Raw genomic sequence first — 26,127 nt, forward strand, 5'->3', positions numbered from 1 at the left:
GGACCGACCCGGGAGAGCAAGACGACGACCGAGTCGTCACCCAACGTGAGTAAAAAGTACAACTTAGACTTCTGAGAGCGTCAGCAGGGAGACACGACAGGGGCTGGGGGCTCAGGGAGGGCTTCCTGGAGGAAGGGCACACAAAATAAGGACTACGTTTAGGAGGCGTGATGGAGGTGAGAGGCCAGAGGTGAGAGGCGTCCGAGCAGAGGAACAATTAGACCTAAAGGAGATGAGGGAGGAGCCATGGGGAGATGTAGGTGAGGGCACAGCCTGTGCAAAGGCCCTGCGGCAGGACCTGGGCATGTTGGAGGAGCCAGGAGGCCCGTGTGGCTGGAGCGGAGTGAGCGAGGGGGAGAGAGGGAGGAGGGGAAGGCAGGGAGGGGCCGGGGCACGTCCTGCAGGGCCTTGGGGGCCTCGGTGAGGACTCGGGCTTATCCGGCTCCGTGCTGAGAACAGAGCCTGCTTGGGATTCCCTCTCCCTCTCTCTCGGCCCTTCTGCTCGTTTCTCTCTCTCACACACACACGCACAACGTAAATAACCTTAAAAGAAGAGAAAGGGAAAAGAATGCCGAAATGAATTCAGAAATGGATGGTAAGCTGATCGACAGCCACGGGTCCGTAGCGCAGTAAAGTCTCCACTGGGCAAAACTCACTTGCATGTCTGCGGATCAGAATCATTCGCAATGCTGCCAGTTTCCCATAATTTACGGGCCGTAAAGTGGTTCAAAGGCAAAAGGAAGCACGGACAGGGTTCGCGCACACGCCAAAGCCCGGCACGGATCGGACATCCATGAAGTCCGCAAGCCCTGAGGAGCTACCGAATGTTCTCGAGCCACAGTTCCCGCTTATTGGCTGCACTCCTCTCCGTGGGGCTCTTTCTGGAAGGCGCCTACTCCCTGCCGGCCTCTGTGAGCTCTACTGCTGTAGCATCCCAAGCAGCTAGAACAGCGCCCGGTATGCAGTCAGTGCCTACTAGGTGAACAAATCGCTCCCGGGCAGTCACCTGAGATTCTGAAAGTAGAGAGAGCAGTTGCTGGGTATTCTGGAAGGAACATTCCGGGTGTGGCTGGCGCAGCCACTGGGCACATGAGGGTTGGCCACGTGGGGGTCGTGGGGGGGCCTTTAACGAGCGGTGGCCGAGGACAGCTGGCCTGGGGTACAGGTGCAGAGGCCGGGCTGACCACGGACGCTGTGAGAAAGGTGTCAGGGGTCTGGGTCCTACCCCCAGCTGGGCTCTGCTCTTCCCCGGCTTCCTTCCAGAACTCCGGCTTCCTCCCATCTGGGGGTGGGGGTGGGGATCCCTTCCGTGAGGCCCCTCCAGCTCCATTCCACCCACTGCAAGCTTCTGGAAGAGTCTACGTGCCCCTCCTCACCTTCCTTCCCTCCTCCACCACGGTGCTCTCAGGAAGGTGCCCCCGGACCCCCGTGTTGCCAAGCCCTGGGACATTCCTTATGGCTACGACTTTGCTGCCATGTCACTTGTACATGATTCCAGAATGAAATGGTTTGCTTGTTCGGTTGAAAGCCACATTCTAGCAGGGCCTCCAGGTTTGGCCTCCCTGGTCCCCCCTGGTTCTGCCCTGGAGCCCACAGTCTGTCCTCCCCGCAGCGGCCGCCGGGGGGCGCCTTCGAGCCCCGAGTCAGGTCCTGCCCTCCTCTGCCTACAGCCCTCCAGGGCTCCCACCTCCCTGGGGTAAAAGCCTAAATCTGCCCCTAATCCCCAGCACCCCGCACAGCCTGCCCTGTTCCCGTCCCTCCCCTCCCGTCCCTTCCCCTCCTCTCTCTCTCTCCCCCTCTCCCACTCTGCTCTAGCTACAAGGGCCTCCTGGTTGTCCCTCCAACTCCAGGCCTGGTCCTGCCCCAGGACCTTTGCACGGGCTGTGCCCTCTGTCTGGAATGCTCATTCGCCAAAGTCACTTCCTTCAAGACGGCTCAAACGTCATCTTCTCAAGAAGCCTGCCTCTAATCTTTCTACGCAAGGTTGTAAAATAGCCCTCTGCCCGTTTTATTCCTGCCCCTGTGGCTCTTTTGCATTCTTTCCCTCTGTGAGACTGACCACTCTTTAACCCCGGATACGATTTACTTCCTTATTATATCTCTTGTTTCTTGTCTGTCTTCTGCTACCAAAACACAAGCCCACAAGACAAGGGATTATTGTTGGTCTGGTCCCCTGCTGACTCCCCAAGACCCGGAAGGGCACCCAGCATACAGTAGGTGTTTGATAAATGCAGGTTCACTCCCTGGGCAGCCCCTCCTCCCAGGGCCATCTCCCACGAACCTCAGCCCGTTCCAAAGGGTGTCAGGCTCCTCCCTGAGCACATACTGCTCCTCTGGCTGAAGGCCAAACAGAAACCCGAATTTGCCTCCGCAGACTTTCCCCACAACCCAGGGCCACACGGAAGCACTGAGCCCAGGAGGCAGGACGTTTACAAGATGCTTAGCCTGGCGTGTTGGTTGGGGGGGGGGGGTGGGCAGGGGCAGCCCCCAGTCGTCCCTCGTCTCCTTTCTGCCCTACTTTCCTGTGCAGCCCCGGGCAAGTGGCTACCCCTCTCTGAGCCCGACTTCAACTCCTGTCTAACGCGAAGGTGGATGGGACATTGCGACTCGCCTGGAATTCTGAGTTCTGACTTGGGGTGGGACGGTTTACCCCAACCCCCGATGACTGAGAATCTATTACCTACATTATCATTTGCTGCACTCAGCAGCCCTGGGTCGTGCTGACTCGACCTGCACCCATTTTACGGAGTGGAAGACTGAGGTTCAGATAGGCGAAGGGGCTGGAGGCTGGGTCTATCTGAGTCCACAGGTTTTCTCCCCAAACCCCAGGCGGGTGGGCTCTGACAGCCCAGATATATCTCCTCCACCCCCACAGACCCCAGACTTGACATCGCTCTGCTCGGCACGAGTGTCCCCAAATTCCAGACCAGCTATATGCCCCGAGACTCATAGGCCTGTGCCTCCCTGGCCCCAAGGGGCCCTCTCTGTCCCAGACAAAGAGACTTGAGGTGCAATCGGACACTTGGCTGGCCAGGAAGCCCTCTTTGTGCTGCCCTTTGGGGAGCAAACGACCCAGAAAAAACTGTTGCCGCCGGACTGGCTCCTTGCCCACGGGAGGCTCTGGCCGCCGGCCCTGCCCCTTCCTACATCTCTCCGCTGGCAAGTTTTGCCCAGGGAAGGAATCCAGACAGGGTCCCGGGGCCCCCATCGCCGTGGTAAGGCCACCGTGGGACCCCTTCCCAGGCTCCGGCGGGTCCCGGCGGTGGGGGGTCGGGAGGGGGGGAAGGGGGCGCCACTGTTTGGAAACTTGGGAGTCTCTTCAGAAGCTCCAGGAGGCCCACACACCGACTGGGAGCCGGGCTGCCTTGCCGGCCCCCTCCCTGCCCGGGCCTCCCTTCCTCACTTTGGGGGATCAGAGACCAGCCTGGGCCTCCTCTGCCTCCCTGGCACCACCTGGGCCAACAATGACCCTTTTAAGTCGCTGGCTCTGGCGCCCGGGCAGGTTGCCAGGGACAGTAACCGCCAGCCAGATAATCCCTTAGAAACTATGTCAAACGCCCACACATGAGTGTCAGTTTCCTGCTTTCTGGGCGGCCGGGGGAGGTGATGGAGGTCCCAGGACCCTGTGGTCAGGGAGTCAGTCCGCGCGGAGCAGGGTGGGGGACTTACCCGTCCAGGAGGCCTGGTGGCCTTGGGGCAGGTGGCAGGAGCTGGGGCCTGGGTGCCCGCCTGGCATGGAGGTAGGGAGGGGACCTGAGGGCTGAGCTCTGTCCTCCCCACCTGTTTCCCCAGCTCTGTCCTCCCGCGTGGAGGAAGCACGTCTGTCCCGCGCCAGGTGGAACCAGCAGGACGAGGTGCACAACGGGAGTGAGAGCCCGGCCGCTGGTTGGGTATGTGCCTCTGTCGCAAGGTGCCCTCACGTGGGAGCAGCTGGCCTTAACCCCTGCTCACCCAGAGGCCCGGGGACGCCGGGCTCCCGCCCTGCTCACACCGCTGAACCTTGAGCCCCTGGCGTCAGCGCGGGGACTGGGACACGCGGGCAGGTCCTCGGGGAAACCCCCGCCCCCCTTCTCACCATCCTTGAACCCGAGACCGCCAAGCCCTTGCACTTGCCGAGGGACGGTCCACTTCCCACCGGACAGATCTGAGCGCAAATTCCGCCTCTCGGCCCCAGGCTCACCTGCTGGGATTCTGAGGCCAGGAAGGGTCAACCGTTTCCCTGCTGGGTGGCCTTGGGCAAGTCACCGAGCCTTGTCGGTTTCCTCGCCCGAGAAGTGGGGAAAACACGAAGCACCTGCTTCCTAGGGCCGTTTCGAAGGTCGAAGAAACGAATGCGTGCTTGTCAAGTGGGCGCCCAGTAGGCCCACACCCTCCAGCCACTACCCACCCACAGGGCGGAAGGACAAGGTTTGGGTGAGTGTAAGACACACGTGGACCTGGAAGGCTCAGCATGCGAAAAAGAACGTAAAACGCGTCGCTATTTTTAATATTGATTCCGCGTTGAAATGACAATACTTCGGATGTACTGGGTTAAACGACATATGTATTCTTTTTATTAAAATGTTTTATTTATTTTTGAGACAGAGAGGGTGAGCACGGGAGGGGCAGAGAGAGAGAGAGAGAGAGAGAGAGAGAGAGAGAGAGAGAGAGAAGGGAGGGAGAGGATCAGAGGATCCCAAGCAGGCTCAGCACCGAGAGCGCAGAGCCGGATGTGGGGCTCGAACTCACGAATCGTGAGATCATGACCCCGGGGGGCTGACCTCGGACGCTCAACCGACTGAACCACCCAGGCGCCCCATACTGTTAAAATTCACCTTCCCTGGTCACTTTTTCCCCTTCGAACTGTGATTCCTAGAACATTTAAAACCACACTGAAAGTTTTAAATTTAAATCGGCTTGCATGATGGTCGCATGGGACCACGCCGGGGCAGGCGATTAATGCATCCGAACGCATTATCCGTTAAGTTCGTCTTTATCCATCCCGTTCTGTCGTCGTGGTACCAAATCTATATTGTTTCCGAAGTATTTATCAGCACCTGAAACTACCTTGTGTCTTGTGGCCGCTTATCTGCCGTTCCAGACTGTCACCTCATTGAGCTTGGGGATTTTGTGTTGCTCATTCCTGTGTCTCCGTGGCCTGGAACAGCGCCTGGTATACAGTGGGTGCTCAGTAGATAATTTGTGGCAAAAATGAGTGAATGAATGAGTGAATTGTAGGATAGACGACGCGTGGAGTCCCCATCTGCAGCACCTGGTGCTGACGTAATAGCCACCAGGGGGCGCCAGAAACCAGGAAACCGGCCCCAGCCGGGAGCCTCCGTTTCCCAGCCTGTAAAATGGGAACCAAGGAGCAGGGATGTGAGAGGAGGGAGGAGGAGGGTCAGAAGCTGCGTCCCCGCCCCCCCCCCAGACCCTCGCCCCTCCTCCCCCTTCCCTGCCCAAGCTCTCCTGCCTCCCACAGCAACACTAGTCTGGGGGTGTTTTATTTATTATTTATTATTTTCGTGTGTTTTCAGTAGTGCGCGCGCTTAACGCGCGCACTCCGAAGGGTCATGCCACCCCACGATCTCACCCTTCCCAGAGGGCCCCTCCGTCTTTCAACCGACTGACATACACTTCCGCGTGTCTAGAGAAGACCTGTTTTGCTACTTTTTGGTGTTTTCAGTTTTAGTATTGACTTCCTTCCAGGAGAGATTCAGAATCAACCTGAGACTTGATTTTTTTTTCTTTTTAATTTGCTTCTTCGTCCTGATCCTTATCGTTGGCCCGACCCCCGGCCCTTCTCCAGGTGTCTGAACCAGTGGTTTTCAAACTCGGGCATCTGAATCGCCTGGAGTGTCAAGGTGGGGGCGTGGGGGGGGGGGGTCCTTGAAACCCGGATTATAGGTCCCGCGGGTGGTGGGTGTGTTGGATACTGGAGGTCTGATGCCCTGGGAACGTCTAACGAGCTCCCAGATGATGCTGATGCCGAGGCTGCTGGTCCAAGAACCCCTGCTCTCGTCTTCTTTCAAACCAGATTCAAGATGATTCAGGAGATCTGTCTATGGCGTGTGTCCAAAGAGCTCTTCCTGAGCCTTTTTTTTTTGGTTTTAAACGATGGTAAAATGCACGTAACGTAAAATGTGCCACCTTAACCGTCTCTAAGTGCACTGGCACCAGGCACGCTCACGCTGTCGTGCACCCGCCCCCCACCACCCGTCTCCAGAACTTTCCATCTCCCCAGACTGAGCCTCTGTCCGCAGGAAGCACGGACTCCCCGCCCCCTGCCCCACCCCTGGCTCCCACCATCCGCTCTCTGTCTCTGTGGACGGACGGGACTCCTCTGGGGACCCCCTGTGAGTGGGGTCACGCGGGACGTGTCCTTCTGTGTCCGGCTCCTGTCACCGCGCACAGGGACGTCCAGGTGCATCCATATTGTAGCAGGTGGCAGATTGCCTTCTTTTCCAAGGCTGGATAATATTCCAACGTGTGGATGGACACATCGTGTTTCTCCTTTACCTTTGATTCCCTTGAGCCTTTCGAGTCCACTACGGGTTGGCTGTCTTCTAACGGGGCACAGCCAGCTAAGCTGGGGATTCCTTTTGCCACATCCCGAATTCTGTTCTCCATCCCCTTTCTTGACTTGTGTCCTTGTTTTGATGGAGAACATTTCAGAAACATCTTTGTAACCTCCAGGTGTGACTGTGACCCGCTCCATTTTCCTGATTCCCTATCGTCTCATTGCCAAGCACCCCACACAGTCTCCGGAGTCAGACAGGCTTGGGTGGAAACATCCTAGGTCTGTCCCTCACTAGCTGGGCGCCCAGACTCCCCCACTATCCCCCAGCAGAAATCACTAGTCACGAATAAACCTAATAATACCAACATTTATTATCCCCCGAATCTTGACCTCAGAATTAGTAACCTCCTAGCCATGTCATTAATAAATTCACCATTAAACTTTAATGACGGAGTGAACACAATTATTCTTTTTGTTTGTTTGTTTTAATGTTTATTTACTTTTGAGAGACAGCGTGTGAGAGGGGGAGGGGCAGAGAGAGAGAGAAAGACACAGAATCTGAAGAGGCTCCAGGCTCCCAGCTGTCAGCACAGAGCCTGACTCGGGGCTTGAGCTCACAAGCTGCGAGATCATGACCCGAGCCGAAGTCAGACGCCCAACAGATTGAGCCACCCAGGCGCCCCTAGTCATTCTTCATACACTGGCACAGCATGGTAATGATTGTTTGTGATTCCAAGCAAGTGGCTTCAGCTTTCTGAGCTCCTGTTTTCTTGTGCGTAAAACGGAAATGATAACGGTTCCCATCTGGTTGATCAATACTATCAAATATGTATTTTATTCTAGGTGTTCTGTTCTATGTTAGGTACTGGGAACGTATTAGCAGTAAAAAGAAACAAACAAGTAATCAAGAAATAGGTCCCCAACTACGCATCGCATGCAGAGGCTTTAGCGCCCAGCCTGGCTTTTGGTCATGTTGTCACTTATAACTTACTTACCATTATGTTGTACGTGATGTCATACGTTATATATATGATACGTGCATGTTATATGTTGACACTATATACATCATAATAATGTACTTTGTTTAACAATGGTATTGGTATGTCTATCTCAATACCGCGTCATTTATACACTGCGCATATAACACAAATCAAACTCATTTATTATGCCATTAGAATTTCTACTTAGGACAAAGCGTATGCCATAAGTGTCACCTGCAATATGACGGTAGATACTTGATTAATCGTGGACATGACTCGTGTTTATCACCTGCGAGAGGATTAGGGCAATAGGATTAAGCCGAGGGCAAGCCGCTGCCCTTCCACCCCCCGGGCGCTTGGGGGCGCTCGAGGCGCGGAGACGCACGCGGGCCCACCCCCGAGCCCCGATTGGCGGCGCGCGCGCTGCGCCACGGCGCACGCCGGCCCCGCCTCCGGGCCCGCCCCCCGCTCCCTGGGCCCGGCCCCCTCCCTCCGCCCTCCGGCCGGCGGCGGTTGTTGTTCGGCGGCGGCGGCCGCAGCTCGGGTGCAGCCGCCGGCCGGTCCGCGCGCGCGGCCATGGAGCTGGAGGTGCCGGACGAGGCGGAGAGCGCCGAGGCGGGGGCCGTGACCTCGGAGGCGTCCTGGGCCTCGGAGAGTGGGGCGGCGGCAGGTAACGGTCCCGGACCTCCGTCCTTCCTCGCTCCCCGAGTGGACCCGCCTAGCCTCCCCCCGCCGGGGCCCAGTGGACCCGCCCGAGCGCCGGAGGGGCGGCGGGACCCGCGGCGGCGAGGCCGGAACGTTCCACTCGGGGGCGCTCGCGGGGGGGATGGGACGCGGGGCTCGGGGGAGGATGGAGCGCCCCGCCTGGGGGGCTCGGGGCGGCGCCGCCCTTCCCCGGGATGCCGGGGGGTGGGGGGGGGTGTGGGGGGGGGGGACCGCGGGGGTGGGTGCGGGGCCCCGTTCTGGGAGGCCGTGGGGGCAGCAGCCCCCTCCGGAGGCGCGCGGGGAAGACGGGTCCTCCCGTCTGGAGGGGGGGCGGTGAGATCACGCTGTGGGTGGGTGCGCCGCCCCCTGCCGAGGGCGCCTGGGGACGGCATCCCACCCAGGCCTGTCGGCGTGTGGGATGGTGGAGTACCTCGGTGCCGGTGAGGGGCCAGGTCTCCTAGGTGGGCATAGCAGGGAGGTGACACTGTCCCAGATGTGCCCCCTCCCCCTTCCTGGACACACTGCTGCGGGGGGGGGGGGGCCCACCTTGCTGGCATCCGCTTGGGGGATCGCCCCTTCCTTCCACGGGCAGTCACCCCTATGGGCACAGCTTATTGGTGGTGAAGGGCAGGCGCTGCCCGCGTGGACGTGGGGGGTCTTCGAGGCCATCTGGGCCTCCTGACTATCTCCTTTCTCTTCGTGGGAGTCACCAGCCCCGGTCTCCGGTGCAGTGGCCATTCATTGCCTTTCTGGGCCTCAGTTTACCTCCTTATCACAGGAGGGGGCTAAGGACGTGGCTTCTCAAAATGCCTTCAGTGCCGCGGCTCTGCAGGCAAGTGTGGGGGGGGCAGAAATAGCCCCCGCCCCAGCCTTCTACCTGGACGCTGGGGGGCGGCTCCTGGTGTGTAGGGCCCCTGCCTCCTCCCTCGGTCTTCAGAACAGCAGGTGGGGGGAGCCCGGTGGCCTGGTCCGGCCCATGGGCTCCCCCCACCTGCTGTTCCCTAACTGCTGCCCAGAGGAATGGCCCCCGCTCCTGCAAGGCTCCCTCTGGGTGGCATTCTCAAGCCTCCAGACAGAAGTTTCCGGATCCGCAGGATCCTCCTCAGGCAGCCCTCACCAGCAGAGGCCCTGCAGACACCCACATGGGCACCCGTCTTCCTTCTCCCCCAGGCCTCCTGAAGCTTCCTTGGCAGGCGGGGTCTGCTGTGTGCGGCGGGGGGCTGGGGGGAGTCTGGAGAGAGAGCGCCAGGGCCAGCGAGTGTCCCCCTGGTTCTGGAAGGCTCCCACCGCTCCTGTCCCCACTGCCATCTGGAAGCGCTTGGTAGATGACCCGCTTCATTCGACCATCCTGTTGCCTCGCCCTTGGTCTGGGCGGGGACTGGTGCCCTGGCCTGGCTAGCCCTAGACGCGGTTCGGGGACCCAGCGCGCTCCTTATCAAACCCCTGACCTCCGCTATCAATCCTCTGGCCTGCGCTGGTCAGAGACAAAACAGCCCAAGACTCAGTGACCACAAGAAAGCCGCATAGCAGACGTTTATTTTATCAGGGGCTCCGTGAGCCACTGGGAGGCAGATAAAGCCCCAGGCCCCAGCGGTGGCTGGGTCTGAGCGTGGGGGCCGGGAAGATAAGGGGTCAGCCCCGACTGCCTGTCACCAAAATGCGCAGAAATCTGACTCCCCCAGCAAATCGTTTACTTCCCTCGCTTTAAAATTACAAGCTGCTCCTTCCCTTCCGGGCCCGTTTCTCCTGATGTGAGTCCTAAGTTTGGGCAGTAACTCCACACTTTCCCTCCTGCTCAGGGATTAGAGAAGTCCCTAAGCGTCTTTGTGCCAAGATGGTTCCATACCACACCAGGGGTCGTCGCCTCGGCCCTATTGACGTTTGGGCCGGAGAATTCTGTTTTGGAGGCCCCGTCCCGTGCGCCGTGGGGTGTTGCGCAGAATCCCCGGCCCCGCCCATTCAGTGCCGGGATCTCCCGGGTTGTGATGACCCTAAGCGTCCACACACAGCTCCCGTGTCCCCTGGAGACACAGTCGCCCTGGACGAGAAACCACTGCACCACACCTGCTGTTCCATAATGTGGTTTGCTGTTTATCCGCGGTAACGTGGATTTCCCCCCATGTGGGTATCAACTTTTATTTTCTTCGGAAGGAGGGATACCGTGCGTGGTTTAGGGGGCACGCGCCCCAGACATACTGCCCGGCCTCCACCTGATCGCGGTGTGGCCTTGAGTAACGAGTGCCTTGACTTCTCTGGGCCCCGGTGTCCCCATCTGTAACACGGGGTGATACCTACGCCTACTTGGGGCTGGCTGTGAGCCTTACCGGAGTTAGCACGCGTCGGCATGTCGAGAGTGCCCGATGACCGGCAGGGACAGCCCGTTTTAGGCACCAGCCCTTAACGAGTCCACCCGCCTGCTGCTGAGGCCCATTCTGGCTGTCCCTCGCGTCCACCTTCTGCTGTGAGAAGCAGTGTCGCGGGGAACGTCTTTGAACGTGGCCCCAACTGTGGCACTTTAACTACTGTCTGGTGGTTGAACTCCCTGTTCTGGAATGGCTGGGTCATGGCGAGCAGATGGAGAATTCTTACCTGAAGCCTGTTGGCTTTCCAGAAAGGTCTGGCAGGGGCGGAGAGAGACTCTGGCCAGCGTTGCCAGCTCTGAATGTTATGAGCCTCGGTGATTTGGGCCAATCTGATGGAGGGGAAATGGCATCTTGGGGTTTAGAATCTGGTTACTTTAAATGCCCCGCTCCTTGCTCCCAAGGCCTGGTCCAGAAGGGGCCCGATGGGGTTCTCCACTGGTTTGGGGGCTTGGATGCATTCACGCGGCCCGTGATCTGCCTGTGGGCTCTTGGCCCGTGCTGCGGTCTGCTGTTCCGAGCCATTTCCCTCCTATCCTTCCTGCTTGCGTGAGAGCACAGAACAGTTGGCTTCGTTCCCAGCACCCCCCCCCCCGCCAGCCCCCTCCCACATCTAATCTGGTGGCAGATTATGCTGGTTTTGTCCTCAAAATGGACCCAGAATCTGCCTACTTCTTCCTCCTCTGCCAGTCCTGGTCTAGCCCCATCATCCGTCACTGGCTTGGTCCCTCGTCTCTTCCCATGCACCCTACAGCTCATTCCAGAAGGCTCCTGTTAAAAACTGACTTAGGTCCTGCTCGCCTCTGCCCACAGCCCTTTAGGGCTCCCACCTCCCTAGGGGTAAAAGCCCAAGTCCTCCCTAAGGCCCCCAAGGCCCTGCACGACCTGCCCCATCCCCTCCCTCCCGTCCCCTTGTCTTCCCCTTGCCCACTCTGCTCCAGCCACCTGGGCCTGGTCCTTGCTGTTCCTCCTAGGCCTGGTCCTGCCCCTGCCCCAGGGCCTTTGCACACGTTGTGCCGTCTGTCTAGAACGTTTGTCCTTTATATCTGTGTCGTTTGCTTCCTTAGTTTTTTCAAGGTTTTGCTCAAATGTCTCCTCAGTGAAGCCTCCCCTGACGGAGGGAGGCCTGAAGGAGAGACAGAAGATGGCACACAGGGCCCACAGGGCTGGGCTGGGGCGTTGTCGCCAGAGGCCTCCTCTGTGGTTGTGGGTGAGTGGTCCCTTATCCCCTTGTGGCGAGTCGGCTGGAATCTCCCAGTCGGAATTCTGCCCTGGACGCTTCCTGGCGATGTGACGCTTTTACCTCTGACGGTCTGGTCCCCTCCGTGGAGAGAGGCCTGGGAGCCAGAGCCCTTGGTTCACATCCCAGCTGCATCCTTTACCAGCTAGGGACACTCGGCCTCAGCGTCTCCATCTGTGAGACGGGTGCGATGACTGTACCTTTCTCCTAGGGCTGAATCGAGCGGGTTGACTCGTAAGCCCTTAGAGGGGCACCAGGCGCGTGGGCGCGGGGACTTTCCCTCCTCAGATGGGTGCGTGGGTGGAAGAGGCCCCCGTGCTGCACGCCCCTCCCGCGCAGAACCCAGCGCGAGCAGTCGCTTACTTACTCCTTAGCCCTTGGACGGTGCTGATTAAACATCGTCCAAGCTCCTGCCGTGGGCTCTAGGTGCAGCGAGCCGGGGGCTCCCTCCCTGCTCTCGCGGGCTCTCAGATCGGCGGGGGTCAGGATGACCGTGGCGGGCAAGCAAACCGAGAGGACCGGTCGTCAGCAGACTGCCTTCTGGGCCGAGTCCCACCCAGCACCAGTTTTTGTCAGTTTTTGTCGGGCGGGTTTTCTTCGCACACAGCCGTGCCCGCCCACTCACAACGCTGCCTGTGACGGCTTTTGGGCTACAGACCTTATGGCGCCCGCGGTCTTGCGCCTTGTGGAAAATGCTGCCATCCCCTGAATGAGTGCGTGCTGGTCAGTGGTGAGCACGCGGAGGGGAAAGAAACCGGTGTCCAGTGTGGGGCAAGCTGCAGCCGGGGTGGTCGGGGAGGAGTGGCCTAAGTGAGAAAAGCAGCCACGGGAGATGGATTAGCGGGCAGAGGGATTGGCCTGTGCAAAGGCCCTGAGGTAGGAATGAGCTTGACTCATTTGAGCCACGGAAACAAAGTTCTTGTCGTGGGGGGGCCGAAATGGGCCAGGCCAGTCACGTGGGGCCTTTGGGGGGCCCTGGCGCAGCACTCTGGCTAGTTGGTCGGGAAGGAGCCTCCCGGGACAGGTGCCAGATGAGTGGTGCTGAGTTGTGCTGGGAGCCTGGGTGGAGGCCATGGGGGGTGAGGGGGGTGAGGGAGCCGAAGAAGCCAGAAGGGATTGGTCTGTGCCCTGGAGCTGGTGGGGGTGGGGGGGTGGGGAAGGCCTGAGAAGGGGCAGGTTCTGGCAGGGTCGGACTGATGTCCGGGGGGGGGGGGGGGGGGGGGCAAGGCAGGTGGAGTCCCACGGACCCTGGGCGGGGAAGCCCGGGTCTTGGCCTGGGTCTCACGCTGCCTTGGCCACAGACAGCTGTGCCTCTGAGCAAGTGAAGTCCCTGCCCCCCCAGCCCAGCTCCTCTCAAGATGAGGGCACGGGGGACAGGAATCGGGAGAGGCCCGAGGCCCCCGGGGTGGTGCTCGTTGAATGACAGACAGCTACGCGACATCGGCATTTATCGCCGGCGAGGCCCGGGCTCCAGGAGGGTCTCGGGCTCCCGGGCCTTCCTGCTCGCACCGCCTGCCGCTGTGACTGACACGTGTCCCCACTCGTGACCGGGCAGGTTGAGACCCCCCTGGGGATTGCCTGCTGCCGCCAGCTGGCCGGCAGGGCCTGCAGCCGCGGACTGCCCACCGTGGGGATTACTGACCTGGCGGATTAGCCACCGGGCCCTGCACCTGCTGCCCCACTGAGCCACGCTGGAGGGCTTGGGGTCCGGCCCAGGGCGCCCTAAGTGCTTGAGCCAGAGTGAGCGAAGGCCTTTTGGGGGCCTAGCCTGTGACTTCGGTTGGAAAAAGGAACCCCCGGTGTTTTGTCACAACTGCTTTCTGTGTCGTACGTGTGCCACGCACACGTTTCTTGGCCTTTGTTCTGGATGCGTGGGGTTGCCGCTGAGGGTTTAAGGAGAGGGGTGCTGTTTGGGCATTTGTGTATGAAGGACGCTCTGGGGTGCGCTTGGGCCAGACCGCTTTTCATCGCTCACCCCTTTTGCCACGTTTAATAACGCACGTCTCGGAGCTCTCTCTGTTTGATGGGAACCACGGAGCTGCGTCTTTCCCGTATTCGATTGGGCTACCAGTCTTTTTCTTATTGATTTGTGGGAGCTCTTTATATGTCGTGAAAGTTTTTTGGTGTTTTTTTTTTAAATTCGTGACACAGGCGTAAGTAGTCCTTCCCCGTTTTCTCTCATGATGATAGTTGATCTCGGGCAGGTATCTTTGTATTTATGTGGTCAAGTTTATCCATCTCTCCTTGACGGTTTCTCAGTTTGATGTCACGGGTGGAAATGTGTTCTCCGTCCTGAGGTTCTAATTCTTCTAGTACTAAGGTGGTTTCGCCATTTTCTAAGCATTTAAAGTCCTGCTCTATTTGGGATGTACCCCCGCGTACGGTGTATGAGGATTTCATTGTTCCACGGTTTTCCAGGGGGCCCGGGGTTGCCCCAACGGTTTCTGGAAAATCTGCTTCCCTCACCGATTTGAGATGCCCCCTTTATTACATCCCAGATTCCTGCATGCGGCTGGTCTATTTCTGGACTTTCTATTCTGTCCCGCTCATCTGCCTGTCTTCTTGCAGCAGGCGAGCCTGTAACTACGAGTAATAACACGTTTCCTTTAAAAAGCAGCAGCCTGCCCTGTGGTCAGGAGACAGGGAGGACTTGTGTCTTGTCCTCTCTGTTTCTAGGAGGAGGTAACCAACCGTCAATCATTCCAGGTGGTTTTCTGCATTCGCACGTACCTTTAATTTTTTTTTTTTTTTAACGTCGTATTTTGAAAACGTTCAAGGCTGCAGAAAAAGTTGCGAGATACTGCGGCAAACACCCCGAGGCTCTTAGCTGAGATTCGCCAGCTGCCGACACGTCTCTCTGAATGGGTGTTATCGCCTGTGTGCGATTTTGCGGGTCCTTTGAGAGTCAGTCGGAAGCCCCTTCGTCCTTAAGTACCGAGGTGGGTTCTCATTATTCGCAGTTCTGTGGAGTTTGGGAATACTGAGGTGCGGCTCCTGGGAAACACGCAGGTCCCCGCGAGCCTCTGGTCCCCACGTTTCCATCGCCAGATCACGTCCGTGTGCAACCTCACACCGTGTGTGCTTCTGCATAAAGACCCTTGTCAGATACATACTGTTGCGTCGTTAGCAGCAACCTCGTGACGAGCAGCGCCAACTCCTGCCGGATGGAAGCGTGTCTAACACACTTTCTAAGGCGCGTCGCCGTCCTCTGGGCTCAGGAACGCCCTACCACCGCAGCTCTGAGCCTGGGGGCCGTTGTGAACGGTGAAAACCACCAACAAACGGCACAAAACGTAAGACCCGCCTCTCGGTAGCCCACAGAAAGGGCCCCCGTCTACAGCACAAGGGGGGAGACAGGAAGCAGACTACGCTCGGCTGGATGCGTGCACGGGAGGTGACAGTTTTCGGTGCCCCGCGTACGTCTCCAGGTGACCGGGAAGGGCTCCCGAGTACTGATTGGGGGCTGCGGTAGCCGGGGGGTGGGTCTGCAGATGCGCAATCGGAATGGTGAGCAGCTCTGTACCCCCGGACAGACGCCCCGTCCGCCAAGTGCAGAGATCAGGTTCAGGAAGTGTAACATCCGTGCAGAGTCCACAGTCAGGACCCACGTTGTGCCGGTGCGTCCAGAGTTGCCCTGGATGGCGATCTTTGATCCCTCGCTAGGATCCGGGATCACACTTGGAGACCTGGGAGCAGCTGGTCTCCCGGGCCCGACCCCAGCACCGGAACCTTCTGCCTGAGCAGCTGTGAGTGAGCCTCGCCCCCGCTCTCGGCTCCCTCGGGAAGCCCACCTGGTCCCCTCAGGCCTCCGGCCTGGACTTTGGTGGGAGGCCTGTGCCTGGCATGGCCGTGTGCACGGCCGTGTTTGTGGCAAGAGTGGTGAAAGTTCTGGAACCTTCTTTCTCTTTCTTTTGAGAGCCGGAGCTTTGGAAAGCCGTCCGCCGGCCTAAGGCCTGCCGAGTTCTGGATTCATGGCCACCCTCCCCCCATCCTTTGCAAGGCTTCCTGTTTACCACTCCGGGAACATTCGCTTTGTGCAGTGAGATCGAGATCGGGCGGGGATGCAGGAGGGGGCAGAACGCGTGGGAGTGGGTCTCAGCCTGGGGGAGGAGGGGTCGGCCGGTGGTCCGGGCTCTGCCCGCCCCCCCCCCCCGAGACCACCCCCACCCCCGCCTCCATTCTCAGCTCCCCCAGGCGCACCTTCCCCTCCAGCCACCCCAGACCCTGGCTCTCTGTTCCCCAAAAGCATCCTGTCCTGTTCCCACAGGGCCTTGGCATGTGCTCTCTCTGCCTTAGGATGCCCTCACCCTTGGTTTCCCTCGCTGGGTCCTGTCCGTGGGGCAGCGCGTGTCGGCGACTCGCTCCCGTTCGGGGCCGAGTGACGTTCCGTGAAGTGGATGGCGATCATCTGTTGACGGACATCTGGGTTGTTCCCACTTTTGGTTACGGGCAGTGTCCATAACGTATGGATGACGGCCGCACTCTCCAGTCCCACCAGCCGTGTGTGAGGGTTCTGACTTCTCCACGTCCTGGACGTTACTTGTCACCGTGTGTCTGCTTGATTCTAGCCGTACTCGTGGGCGTGAAGTGGTGTCTTGCTGGGGTTTTGATTTGTGTTTCCTGATGATCAGTGACGCGGAGCATGTGTTCCTGGGCTTGCTGGCCATCTGTACGTCCTCCTGCGGAGAAGTGTGTGTTGAGATCCTTTGCTCATTTTTCATTTGGGTTCATTTTATTGTTGAATTGTAAGCGCTCTTTATATATGTTAGATACAGTTCCCTCATCAGACCTCTGATTGGCAGATACCTTCTCCCATTCTGTCGGTTGCCTCCCCGCTTTCTTGGTGGTGGCCTTTGAAGTGCAAACGTTATTTTTAAGTTTATTTTTTTAGTGATCTCTGTGCCCCACACGGGGCTCGAGCTCACAACCCCGAGATCCAGAGTCGCACACTGTGCTGACTTGAGCTGGCCGGGTGCCCTGCAGAGCAGACGTTTTCATTTTGAGGAAGTCCAGCTCGTGTTTCCTTTGGTGGCTTGGACTAAAGCGGTCACGTCCAAGAAACCACGGCCTGACTCAACGCAATGATTTACTTTTCTTCCCAGAGCTTTATGGTTCCATCCGCTCCGTGGGCTTAGATTTCTGCTGCGTCTCGTGTTCCGAGTGCATACGGTGTGAGGTAGGGCCCGACGTCACTCCTCGTGCGTGGAAACCCGGTTGTCCCAGAGCCGCCGGTCGACACTGAGTCGTCTGGGTGCTCGTCGAAATCAGCCGGCCAGGAATGTGCATGTTTGGTTCTGGATTCCCACCGATGTATCCTGGACCATTCCAGGGCGTCCAGACGGGCGTCCCCATCTGTGTGTGCCCGGACCACATTGCCTTGATCACCGAGGCTTTGCAGCCCGTTTTGAAATGGGGAAACGTGAATCTTCCAACTCTGTTCTGCATTTTATGTTTTTTTAAACGTTTGTTTATTTTTGAGAGAGAGGGAGAGAGAGCGCGTGTGTGCGAGTGGGGGAGGGGCAGAGGGGGGGGACAGAGGATCCGAAGGAGGCTCCGGGCTCTGTGCTGACAGCAGTGACCCCGATGTGGGGCTCAAGCTCACAAACCAGGAGACCACGACCTGAGCCAAAGTCAGATGACGCTTCGCGCGGCCCACCCAGGCACCCCCCGCGCTTTCCCGCATTTTCCATTTTAACGCATTAGGCTTGGCTTGGCTCTTACTTCCTGACCATGTAACTCAGAGCCAGCGTGTTCTCTCACACGCTGTTTGATACCCCATTATACACGCGCTAGTCACCCAGCTCGTTATTGAGCGCTCACTGTATGCCGGGCTCGGAGGGAAGCCCCATCGCTGGTGGAGCCCAGAAGGAGCCCTGGCAGAGGCCAGAACCAGGTGGGCGAGGCCTTTGCCCCGGTGACAGGAGCAGCGGGGGTGGCGTGGGTGTTTGTTCGGCCCCCAGATCAGCCTCCAGCCCTGGCCTGGCCTCCAGTCATAGCAGGGGCCAAGATGGATCCCGGGCTTGCCTCCAGGAAGCCGCCAGGCTGGGAAGGCCTGGAGACGGACCCTAAGGTTCACCAGCCACGTGTGGGTCCCCAGGGTGACAGGAGCAGCAAGGTCCGTCACATCTCTGCACTCTCCTCTCCTTACTCTGTTCCAGCCCCTTGGGCCTCTGTGCTGATTCCCCAACTCTGCAGGCACAACCCTGCCCCAGGGCCTTTGCCCCGGCTCTTCCTTCGTCCTGGGAGGCCCTGCCCCCTCGAGCATGGCTGGCTCTTCCTGTCCCCTTCCACCCGTGTGCCTGTGGCTCAGGCTGGAGCCCGGCCACCCGGAATCACGTGCATCCGTGCCCACTTTTTCCCGGGGAACCTCAGGCAGGTGACCTGGCTTCTCGGGGCCGTGGCACCCACCTCACCGGGCTGTTGGGCGCATCGGGTGGTGTGATTCAGACCCAGCGGGCCTCAGCTCCTTGTTGCCGTGCCCACGCGCCTGCTGCTTTCCAGCTGGTCGCTGGGGCCACTGGGGTGTTGGAGTCGGTGGCTCAGTGGTTAGAGACACTAAGCAGGCCGTGCCCCGAGGCTCCTCCTCCAACACCTGCCTCCTGAGCCAAGCCCCTGGTGCCCTGGCCCCAGACCTTGTCGTGACTCCCACGGTCACCACCAGGGAGGAGGGAGCGGGTCCCGGTGCTGCAGGCACTGCGAAGTGTGGGCACGTGCCTCCCTGGGCTGTAGCGAGTGCTGCCCTCACGGGGCTCCTGGCCTCGAAGGGCGCAGTCACTGGAGGGCCCACAGATTAAATAGGAGGTTTAAACTGACCGGGGGTAGGAGTTATGATGGAGGTGGAGAACGGGTCAGGGAGCCGGCTTCAGCCAGTTGTGCAGGAAGGTCTCGCTGAGGAGGAGACGATCCAGGCCTGAACGGTGAAATGGAGAAGAGTATCCTAGGTAGAGAAGCGAGTGCAAGGGCCCTGGGGCAGGACTGTGCCTGGTGCATGTGAGGAACGGCAAGGGGGTCGCGTGGCAGGAGTGCAGGGAGGGAGGGAGGGAGGCCGTCCGTCTAGACGCCCCCCACCCGCCGTCCTTCTCTGTACTCAGGGGCCACGTGGGAACCCCCAGTGTGTCACATCTGTTGCTGTGAACACAGACCCCGAAATGTGGCGGCTTTAAACAACAGCGCACGCTTATTACCTCTCGGTGTCTGTGGGTCGGGAGTCCAAGGGTGGCTGGGCGGGGCGGTTCTGGCACAGGGTCTCTGACGAGGTCGCACTCGAGCCTCCTGCCTCATCCGAGGGCTCGACCGGGGCTGGAGGAGCCGGTCCCGAGCTGTTGTCTCAGGGACAGACGGCAGACGGCCTCCGTTCCCAGGGCCACTTGTGTGTCCTCACCGCTCGGCGGCCGCTTCTCCCCGGCTGAGCGGCCTGAGAGCGAGCGAAGGTGGCTGCGTCTGACCTGGTCAGAGGTCGCGGGCCCGCACTTCGGCCGTACCCCGCTGGTCATGCCCACCGGCCGCGGCAGAAGCTGTGGCTACCCGGGGACCAGGCCGGCCGGGGGCCATCCTGAAGGCTGGCCGCCCAGCGGGCAGCTCGCGTGGCTTCAGAGCCTCCCTCTGTCACCCGTAGAATGGGGCAGGCGTGGCCCTCGCGGGCCTCACGCAGAGTGACCCTCGAGGTGCGGGAGGTCCCGTGGCAATCCCGGAGCCCGGCCGGGCGTCGGGGGCCTGGTGCCCGCCTGGCTCAGCCTCTGTGCCAGACAGAGCCGTCTCCGGCCCCCTGGGATTCTGGACGCCCAGACCTGCCCTGTCGGGGAGGCTGGCCCCCACTGGGGAGGGAATTACTGGCATTCGCGAGAGTGCCCGGCCTGGCTTCCCACCGTCCGCCTGTCTCCTGGTCGGTGGGCACCTGCCGCGAGTGACGGGAGCAAGAGGTCTCTAGCCTAGAGGCCAAGGGGGCCTCTGGCCGAGCAGCCCTGGGCTGCCTCAGTGGCTCTTGGAATTCAAGTGCAGAATCTGCAGCCCAGCCCTGGCTTCCGGGGAGTAAAAATATATCTGGGAAGAAGACTGGGCCAAGAAACCTCACACGTTGGTCCTGAGACAGCGCGTGATCCTTCATTGGGCACCTGCTGGTGGGGGTGGCAGGTGGGGGGAGGTGGGGGGAGCTCTCTCCGCTCCTGCCCTTCCGTCTGCGGATCTCGCCCATCGGCTGGCCCTTCCCGAGTGGAGGTCTGTGGTTGAGGGTCCAGCGTCGGTCTCCCGGTGTCCCCTCGAGGAGCCCCGATCCCCCACACCTCGGCAGGGTGCCGCTGGCCCCGGGGTGGGGACCCAGGCCTCGGCACGTGACCTGCAGGACAGTCAGGCGCCTACTTGGGGGTGGGGGGGGCCCCCGCAGGGAGGACAGCAGCACTGGCCGGTGGGGAGACCGAGTCCTCAGGGCCCCCAGGTGCCGCCAGACTTGAAGCTCATCTTCAGTTAGGTCGGGGCTCGGCAGGCTCCTCCCGCGAAGGGCCGGGTGGTCTCTCGGGTGGTCTCTCTCTTAAGCGTTCGATTCGGCCGCGGGAGCGCAAAAGCCACGGCAGAGATTGGTAAGTGAGTGGGTGTGGCTTTGTGCCGATAAAACTTTACTTACAAAACAGACGGCAGGCGGGTCTGGTCTGCAGGGCACAGTTTACTGGCCCCTGAGTTGTGTTAACAGATAATCCCTCTCCACATACTGTGTGAGTTAGGCTTCTGTCTCAACACAAAACATCCTAACACCACTTCTTTGAGCCTCAGTTTCCCCCTCTGAAGAAGAGAGACGAGAGGCATAGGATAGGCCAGGGGGGAAGCCCCATGGGCCCGTGGCCTTGCTGGGCCTTCCCGCCCTGCAGCAGATGTCCAGCTCAGGGAACCTGTGAGAGCCACATTCCCCTCGCTCTTCCCCCGGGGCTCTTGCTCTCAGCCTCCTCCATGCAGCCCTCCAGGGTTTCTCAGCTGATGCCCCGTGCCTGGGAGCTGGTGCGGGGGAGGGGGGGGGGGAGTCACGGAGGGACACAGGGAGAAGTGGCCTGCCCTGCGGGGCTCTGGGAGGAGCCAGGAGACCCCTGAAGGCGGCGCTGTGGCGTGGGTTTCCGAGGGAGAGGCTGCGAGGAGAGGCCCCACCCACAACCACTAGGCCCGGGACAGGCTCCGGGAGGGAGGGCGGTCGCGGAGCAGAGGGGAGGTGGGAGGTGGCCCAGGGCCCAGGGCCTGAAGGAGCCCGAACGGTGGAGGACCAGACAGCAGCCCACAGGCTGGGCAGTGGGCGCCCGGTCAGGGGATGGCGAGCCCGGGGCCCCAGCGTCCGAATCTGTGGAAGACGAGCTGTCGCCCTCTGCGCCTCTGATGGTGTGGGCGACCTTGGGTGGAGTGTCCCCCGAGGGCCGGGGACCAGACAGAAGCTGGTGCCGGTGGAGAGAGCCCCCGGCCGGGAGCGCCCGCGCCTAGGGCAGTGCGGGAGTCGGCAGCAAGCGGGCGTCGTCGTCGTCGTCGTCGTCGTGCGGAGCTCTGCTTCTGGGCAGGGCGGGGGCTCTGCCCTTGGGCCCAGGGACCCGCGTGGGGGTGGGGCTCACACAGGTGACGGACGGCTGCGGGACACCGGGCCGGGTGTGTGGGAGCAGCATTGCAGCATTCGGCTTCAGGAGCAGCCGCTCTGCCCGCGGGGTCAGGGAAAGCCACCCAAGGGGAGGAAGCTTCTGGTTGCCGCGAGGGCGGGCCGGCTTGGGCTGCCTTGAGCACACCCGACCGCCAGCCCTTGCGGGCGGAGCGTGTCTGCAGAGACTCGGGAGCCCCTGCCACTGAGCTACCTTGAACTTGCCTCTGAGACCTCTGGGCCTCAGTCTCCCCGGCTGTAAAGTGGGTCCAGTGGCGGTCGTCTCCCGGGAGTGTTAGGGGGTGGGGGGTGCGGCTTTCGGGGCGCCAGCCCAGCGCTGGGGCGTGTGCGCGCCTGTAGCTGTTTAGTACGGGGAGCTGCAAACAGAAGACGGAAGTAGACAGGAGAGTACGGCTAAGCTATTTTTATCACGAAATATTTTGTAATTTTTTAATGTTCATTTTTACACATTAAAAATAAAGAGAGAGCAGCAGGGGGGCGGCAGAGAGAGGATCCCGAGCAGGCTGTCAGCACAGAGCCCTACCCGGGATTTGAACCCACGAACCGGGAGATCATGACCTGCACCGGAACCGAGAGTGGGACCCTCGGCCGAGACTGAGCCGCCCAGGCGCCCGATGCGTTGGCGTCTTTTCTGGGCGCCTCGGATCTTTTGTCCCTAAATCTATTTAGACAGAGAACCAGTGTGTCCCCAGAAACGGGGCCCAGCACGCAGGGAACGCTCCCAGAGTTTGGAACGCGCGAGGGAGCGAGTGGTGGACAGAATGCTCTTTGGGAAGCTGGGAATCAGGACAATCTGTAATTCCTTACCTGCCACCATTCACCCTTCCGGGTGGTTTGGGGTGGTAAACGCAAAATCGTGAGAGGAAAAAACTATCCGCGAGGCAGAAAGGGGCTTTCTTAGTCCCAAAGCCTTCGTTTGAGACTTGCCCCCTAGTTTGAAGTTTCAGCCTTTGCCTGAGTCCTGCCCCTGCTGAGGCCCCGATGGTTCCTGGCGCGACGGGGACTTTTGTCCCCCCGGCTGTCGGCTGTCGGGGTGAGAGCCGGGATGAGCTTCCCACGTGCCGGGACTGGACGCAGCGCTGGCAAGCCCGCTGTGGCCTCTGCTCTACTGGGAAGGAACAGGTCCCTTCGGTGACGTGTGGCCCTAAATCAGTGAGCCGGGGGCGTGGTAGAGGGTGGGCAGGGGTGGGGTGGGAAGGGACCGCTCTAGGCAGCACGTCGGGGTGGACCCTCCAGGAGGCGATGTTCAGGCTGAGACCATCTGAGTGCCGGCCGCGTGGAGATGCAGGGAGGGAGCCTTCGAGGCCGAGGGCACAGTGACAGCTAAGGCCCCGAGGTGGGACCCTGCCAGCCGCAAAGGTGTGTTGAGCGAGTGAGTGTCACCTGTGTGACCACGCCCACTCCTGGGGCAGATCCACCCCAAACGCAAGCTTCTCCAAAGCCTGAAAACACCCGGCAGCACGGGGCCAGGTTGACCTTTAACCCGCATTCAGAAAATTGTCAACCGAGGGGCGCCTGGGGGGGCTCAGCGTGTTGAGGGTCAGACCTTTGGTTTCGTTGGGGCCCCACGTCAGGCTCTGCGCTGACAGAGTGGAGCCTGCTTGGGATTCCCCCCCCTCCCTCCCTCCCTCTCTCTCTCTCTCTCTCTCTCTCTGCCCCTCCCCCACCTCTCTCAAAATAAATAGACGTTAAAAAGCAAAATTTTCAACCCTACTGAAAAGTTGAAAGCGGACGGTGACAGCTCACTTCGTACTGCTTGGATCCCCCCATTGACCTTCTGCTGCGTTTAGTTCACATACTCCCCGCCCCCCATGCCCCCGTCCACCCCTTCCCCACGTCCCCTCCCTGCTCTGGGCTTGTAGCACCCCTGGAGGACGGGGGTCTTCCCCGCGTCTGCTGATTGGAAAGGGCCAGCTACCGAAGAGATAAAAACTCACCCAAGCGTGGAACCAGGCGAGGCAGGCGTATAAGGAGCAGGGGGTGGGCGCAGAGGGCACAGACTCCCAGACTCCCGTTCTCCTCGGCTCGGAGCGCCGTGACCTTGGGTTAGCTGCCGGCCGCCTGCTCTGCTGTGTTGAGTTCTTCTCTTAAAAATTTTTTTTTTCATGTTTGTTTATTTATTTTGAGAGCGAGAGCGAGAGCGAGTGTACGAGCCAGGGAGGGGCAGAGGGAGAGGGAGGAGAGAGAGAAATCCCCACCCCACGTGGGGCTGGAACCCACAAACCCGCGAGATCATGACCTGAGCCAAAACCAAGAGTCGGCCGTGGGGCGCCTGGGTGGCTCAGTCGGTGAAGCAGATGACTTTGGCTCCGGTCGTGATCTCCCGGTTCGTGGGTTTGAGCCCCGCGTCGGGCTCTGGGCTGACGGCTCGGAGCCTGGAGCCTGCTTCCGATTCTGTGTCTCCCTCTCTCTCTGCCCCTCCCCTGCTCACGCTGTCGCTCTCTGTCTCTCAAAAATAAATAAATGTTAAAAAAAAAGAAAAAAGCTGCTCAGCTGGCTGAGCGGCCCAGGCACCCCTGCTGCATTTACTTCTTGGGTTTTCTGAAATTTTTTCTCTCCAACCTCCGTTCCTTTTCTTTTTTCTTGTCTTGCTGCACCGGCCGGCGTCCCCACCGCCGTGGTGGCTCTCGGCTCGTACCGTGGTCCCTGCTTCAGTCAGCTGTCGCTGCGTAACAGGCCGCCCGGAGCTTCGAGCCTGAGCGAACAAGTGCGTGTGTGCTCGCGGCTCTGGGGTCTCGCCCGGGGTCGGCGGGCGCCTGCACCCTGGTCCCGCACCTCGGCTGGGGGCCGCCTACCTCCCCGGTGCGGTCGCCAGTGTGGCGGGGACCCCCGCCGGGACCTCGGGGCTCGGGGTTCCCAGAGGGCAGAACCAGAAGCTTCCACCCTTCCCCACGCCATAGGGTTTCTCCGTTGCACCGCACCACTCGGAGCATCACGTGGCTGCAGAGAGCCGGCCGTCTCCGCTCAGCTGCGGCCCTTCCGGTTTGGAGAGAGGACTTTCAAGTGTGGCTCGGCCGGCCCGGGGGCTGAGGGTTGGGATTGCCACCCCCCCTGCAGAGGTTCCCAGCGTCCCCGCAGGCTGCCCGCAGGGCCCCGCTGCTGAGGCGGCCGCGCAGCGGGAGGCCCAGGGCCACCGGGTCGCTCCGGCCAATCAGGGAAGTGTGTGAGGCCACTTCCTGGCTTCTCGGGGCTCCTGGCCCCGCTGCCTTGTCCTGGCGCCTTCTCGTTCGCCCTGAGTCACGGGGAGCCGGCACCCGGCCTGGGCACATGCAGCCCTGATCTGGGAAGCGGCCCCACCCTGGAGGCCTCGTGTCCCCCTGCTGCCCTCTCCAGCGCTGACTCCACACTCAGCTCTGACGGTGTCCGTCAGGGGGTGACTGAGCAGACCTGGTCTCTCTGTAGTGGGGGAGACATAACACGTGAGCCCCAGGAGCTGCTGGGTGCCTGGAAGACCAAGAAAGCCACGGAGATGAGGAGAGTGACCTCAGAGGGACTGTTTTGGGCAAGGTGGTTGGGGGACACTTCAGAGGGGGTGACATTTGAGCCAGGTCTCAGATGAAGCAAGGGAGCAAACCCAGCAAGGGTCTTGGGAACAGTGTTTCAGGTGAGGGGGGAGCCCAACCGGTGCAAAGGCCCTGGGGCAGGACCTGCCTGTCATGATGGAGAAAAGGCGAGGAGGTTCATGTGGCTGGAGCAGAGTGAGGGGGAGAGAGGGAGAGGCGGAGGGCCGAGGGAGGGAGGACTGAGGGGGGGGAGGGCACCTTCGTGCAGGGCCTTGGGGACCCAGGGGAGGACTTGGACTTTTCCCCCAGGGAGGTAGGAGTCTTGGAGGGCTGTGGGCACAGGAGGGCGGGACGTGACTCGGGTGCTCACGGGCGCCCTCTGGTGGCCTCCGTGGGGAGACTGGGCTGTGTGGAGGACAGACGGGGGACCAGGGTGGAGGGGCTGCGGCGGTCCTGGAGCTGTGGGCCAGGGACAGTGGGCAGATTTGGGGTGGGTTTTAAAGGCACAGGTGGGTGATTGTGCTGAAAGACAGACGGCGAGGCTCCTCCCTGGGTCTTGGGGGCCCACAGCCCTTCCCGAGCTTTTTGTTGCCACATCCAACAGATGTGGAGACGAGGCTCCCCCGAAGCTGAGACGCGGGCAGAGGGGAGAGGAGAGGGTGTCTGTCCACTTGTCATGGGTCAGTCAACGCACAGGCCCAGCCCTGAGGGAGGACGCCCCCAGCCCCCATGAAGAGGACATACACTGATGTCATTGTTGCCTGGAGGGAAAGGACAGGGTGTGCAGGATGGGGCGGTGGTAACTGGGGTGGGGGTAGGGGGCCCATCCAGGACAAGGGCCCTGAGGCCAGCCACTGGAGCAGGGAACAGCTGATAGGAGGTGGGTCCTGCAGGCCAGGAGGAGGGGCTCTGCCTGGGCCTTGGCCTGCTTTAGGGGCTGAGAAACAGGCTCAGAGGGAAGCCTCTGAGGGCGTGAGGAGCTCACCTCCTCCCTCCGGAGCCACGGGGTGGCTGTGAGGTCACCTGCACGGAAGCGATTAGAGCGGCCTGTGGCAGGGTCCTGTGGTAGGGCTGGGCGGCGGGCTGGGGAGAGGGGGCCCAGCTCTGGAGCCCTAGCTTCAGGCACCCACGGAGGCTCAGCGAGACCACAGGAAAGGTGCTCAGAGAGGTGGAGGGGCTCGCCTGAGGCCACACAGCGGTGGGCCGCAGGAGAGCCCAGCC

The 26,127-nt window shown here is 60.6% G+C and overlaps 2 protein-coding genes and 1 long non-coding RNA gene across 11 annotated transcripts in view; 1 reads left to right on the forward strand and 2 right to left on the reverse strand.

Moving 5' to 3' along the window:
- Window positions 1-3,890, reverse strand: part of TJP3 (tight junction protein 3) — a 28,051-nt gene extending 24,161 nt beyond the window's left edge. For both annotated transcript variants that reach the window (XM_027049296.2, XM_053220110.1), the window contains exon 1: window positions 3,670-3,890. The gene's annotated coding sequence lies outside the window, so the exon portion shown is untranslated. The remainder of the gene's footprint in view (window positions 1-3,669) is intronic.
- Window positions 3,891-7,963: 4,073 nt separating this feature from the next.
- The window catches only part of PIP5K1C (phosphatidylinositol-4-phosphate 5-kinase type 1 gamma), a 49,274-nt gene continuing 31,110 nt past the window's right edge, over window positions 7,964-26,127 (forward strand). For all 8 annotated transcript variants that reach the window (XM_027049228.2, XM_053220114.1, XM_053220116.1 and 5 more), the window contains exon 1: window positions 7,964-8,149. In XM_027049228.2, the coding sequence (XP_026905029.1) occupies window positions 8,056-8,149 (94 nt within the window). In that variant the 5' untranslated portion in view covers window positions 7,964-8,055. The remainder of the gene's footprint in view (window positions 8,150-26,127) is intronic.
- Window positions 21,492-25,117, reverse strand: LOC128314973 (uncharacterized). Its single transcript, XR_008297352.1, has 3 exons — window positions 23,933-25,117; window positions 23,341-23,489; window positions 21,492-22,511 (listed from the first exon to the last, which is right to left on the reverse strand). It is a non-coding gene; the product is annotated as an uncharacterized LOC128314973 (long non-coding RNA).

Source organism: Acinonyx jubatus, chromosome A2 (assembly GCF_027475565.1).
Source record: "Acinonyx jubatus isolate Ajub_Pintada_27869175 chromosome A2, VMU_Ajub_asm_v1.0, whole genome shotgun sequence".
Classification (NCBI taxonomy): Eukaryota; Metazoa; Chordata; class Mammalia; order Carnivora; family Felidae; genus Acinonyx; species Acinonyx jubatus.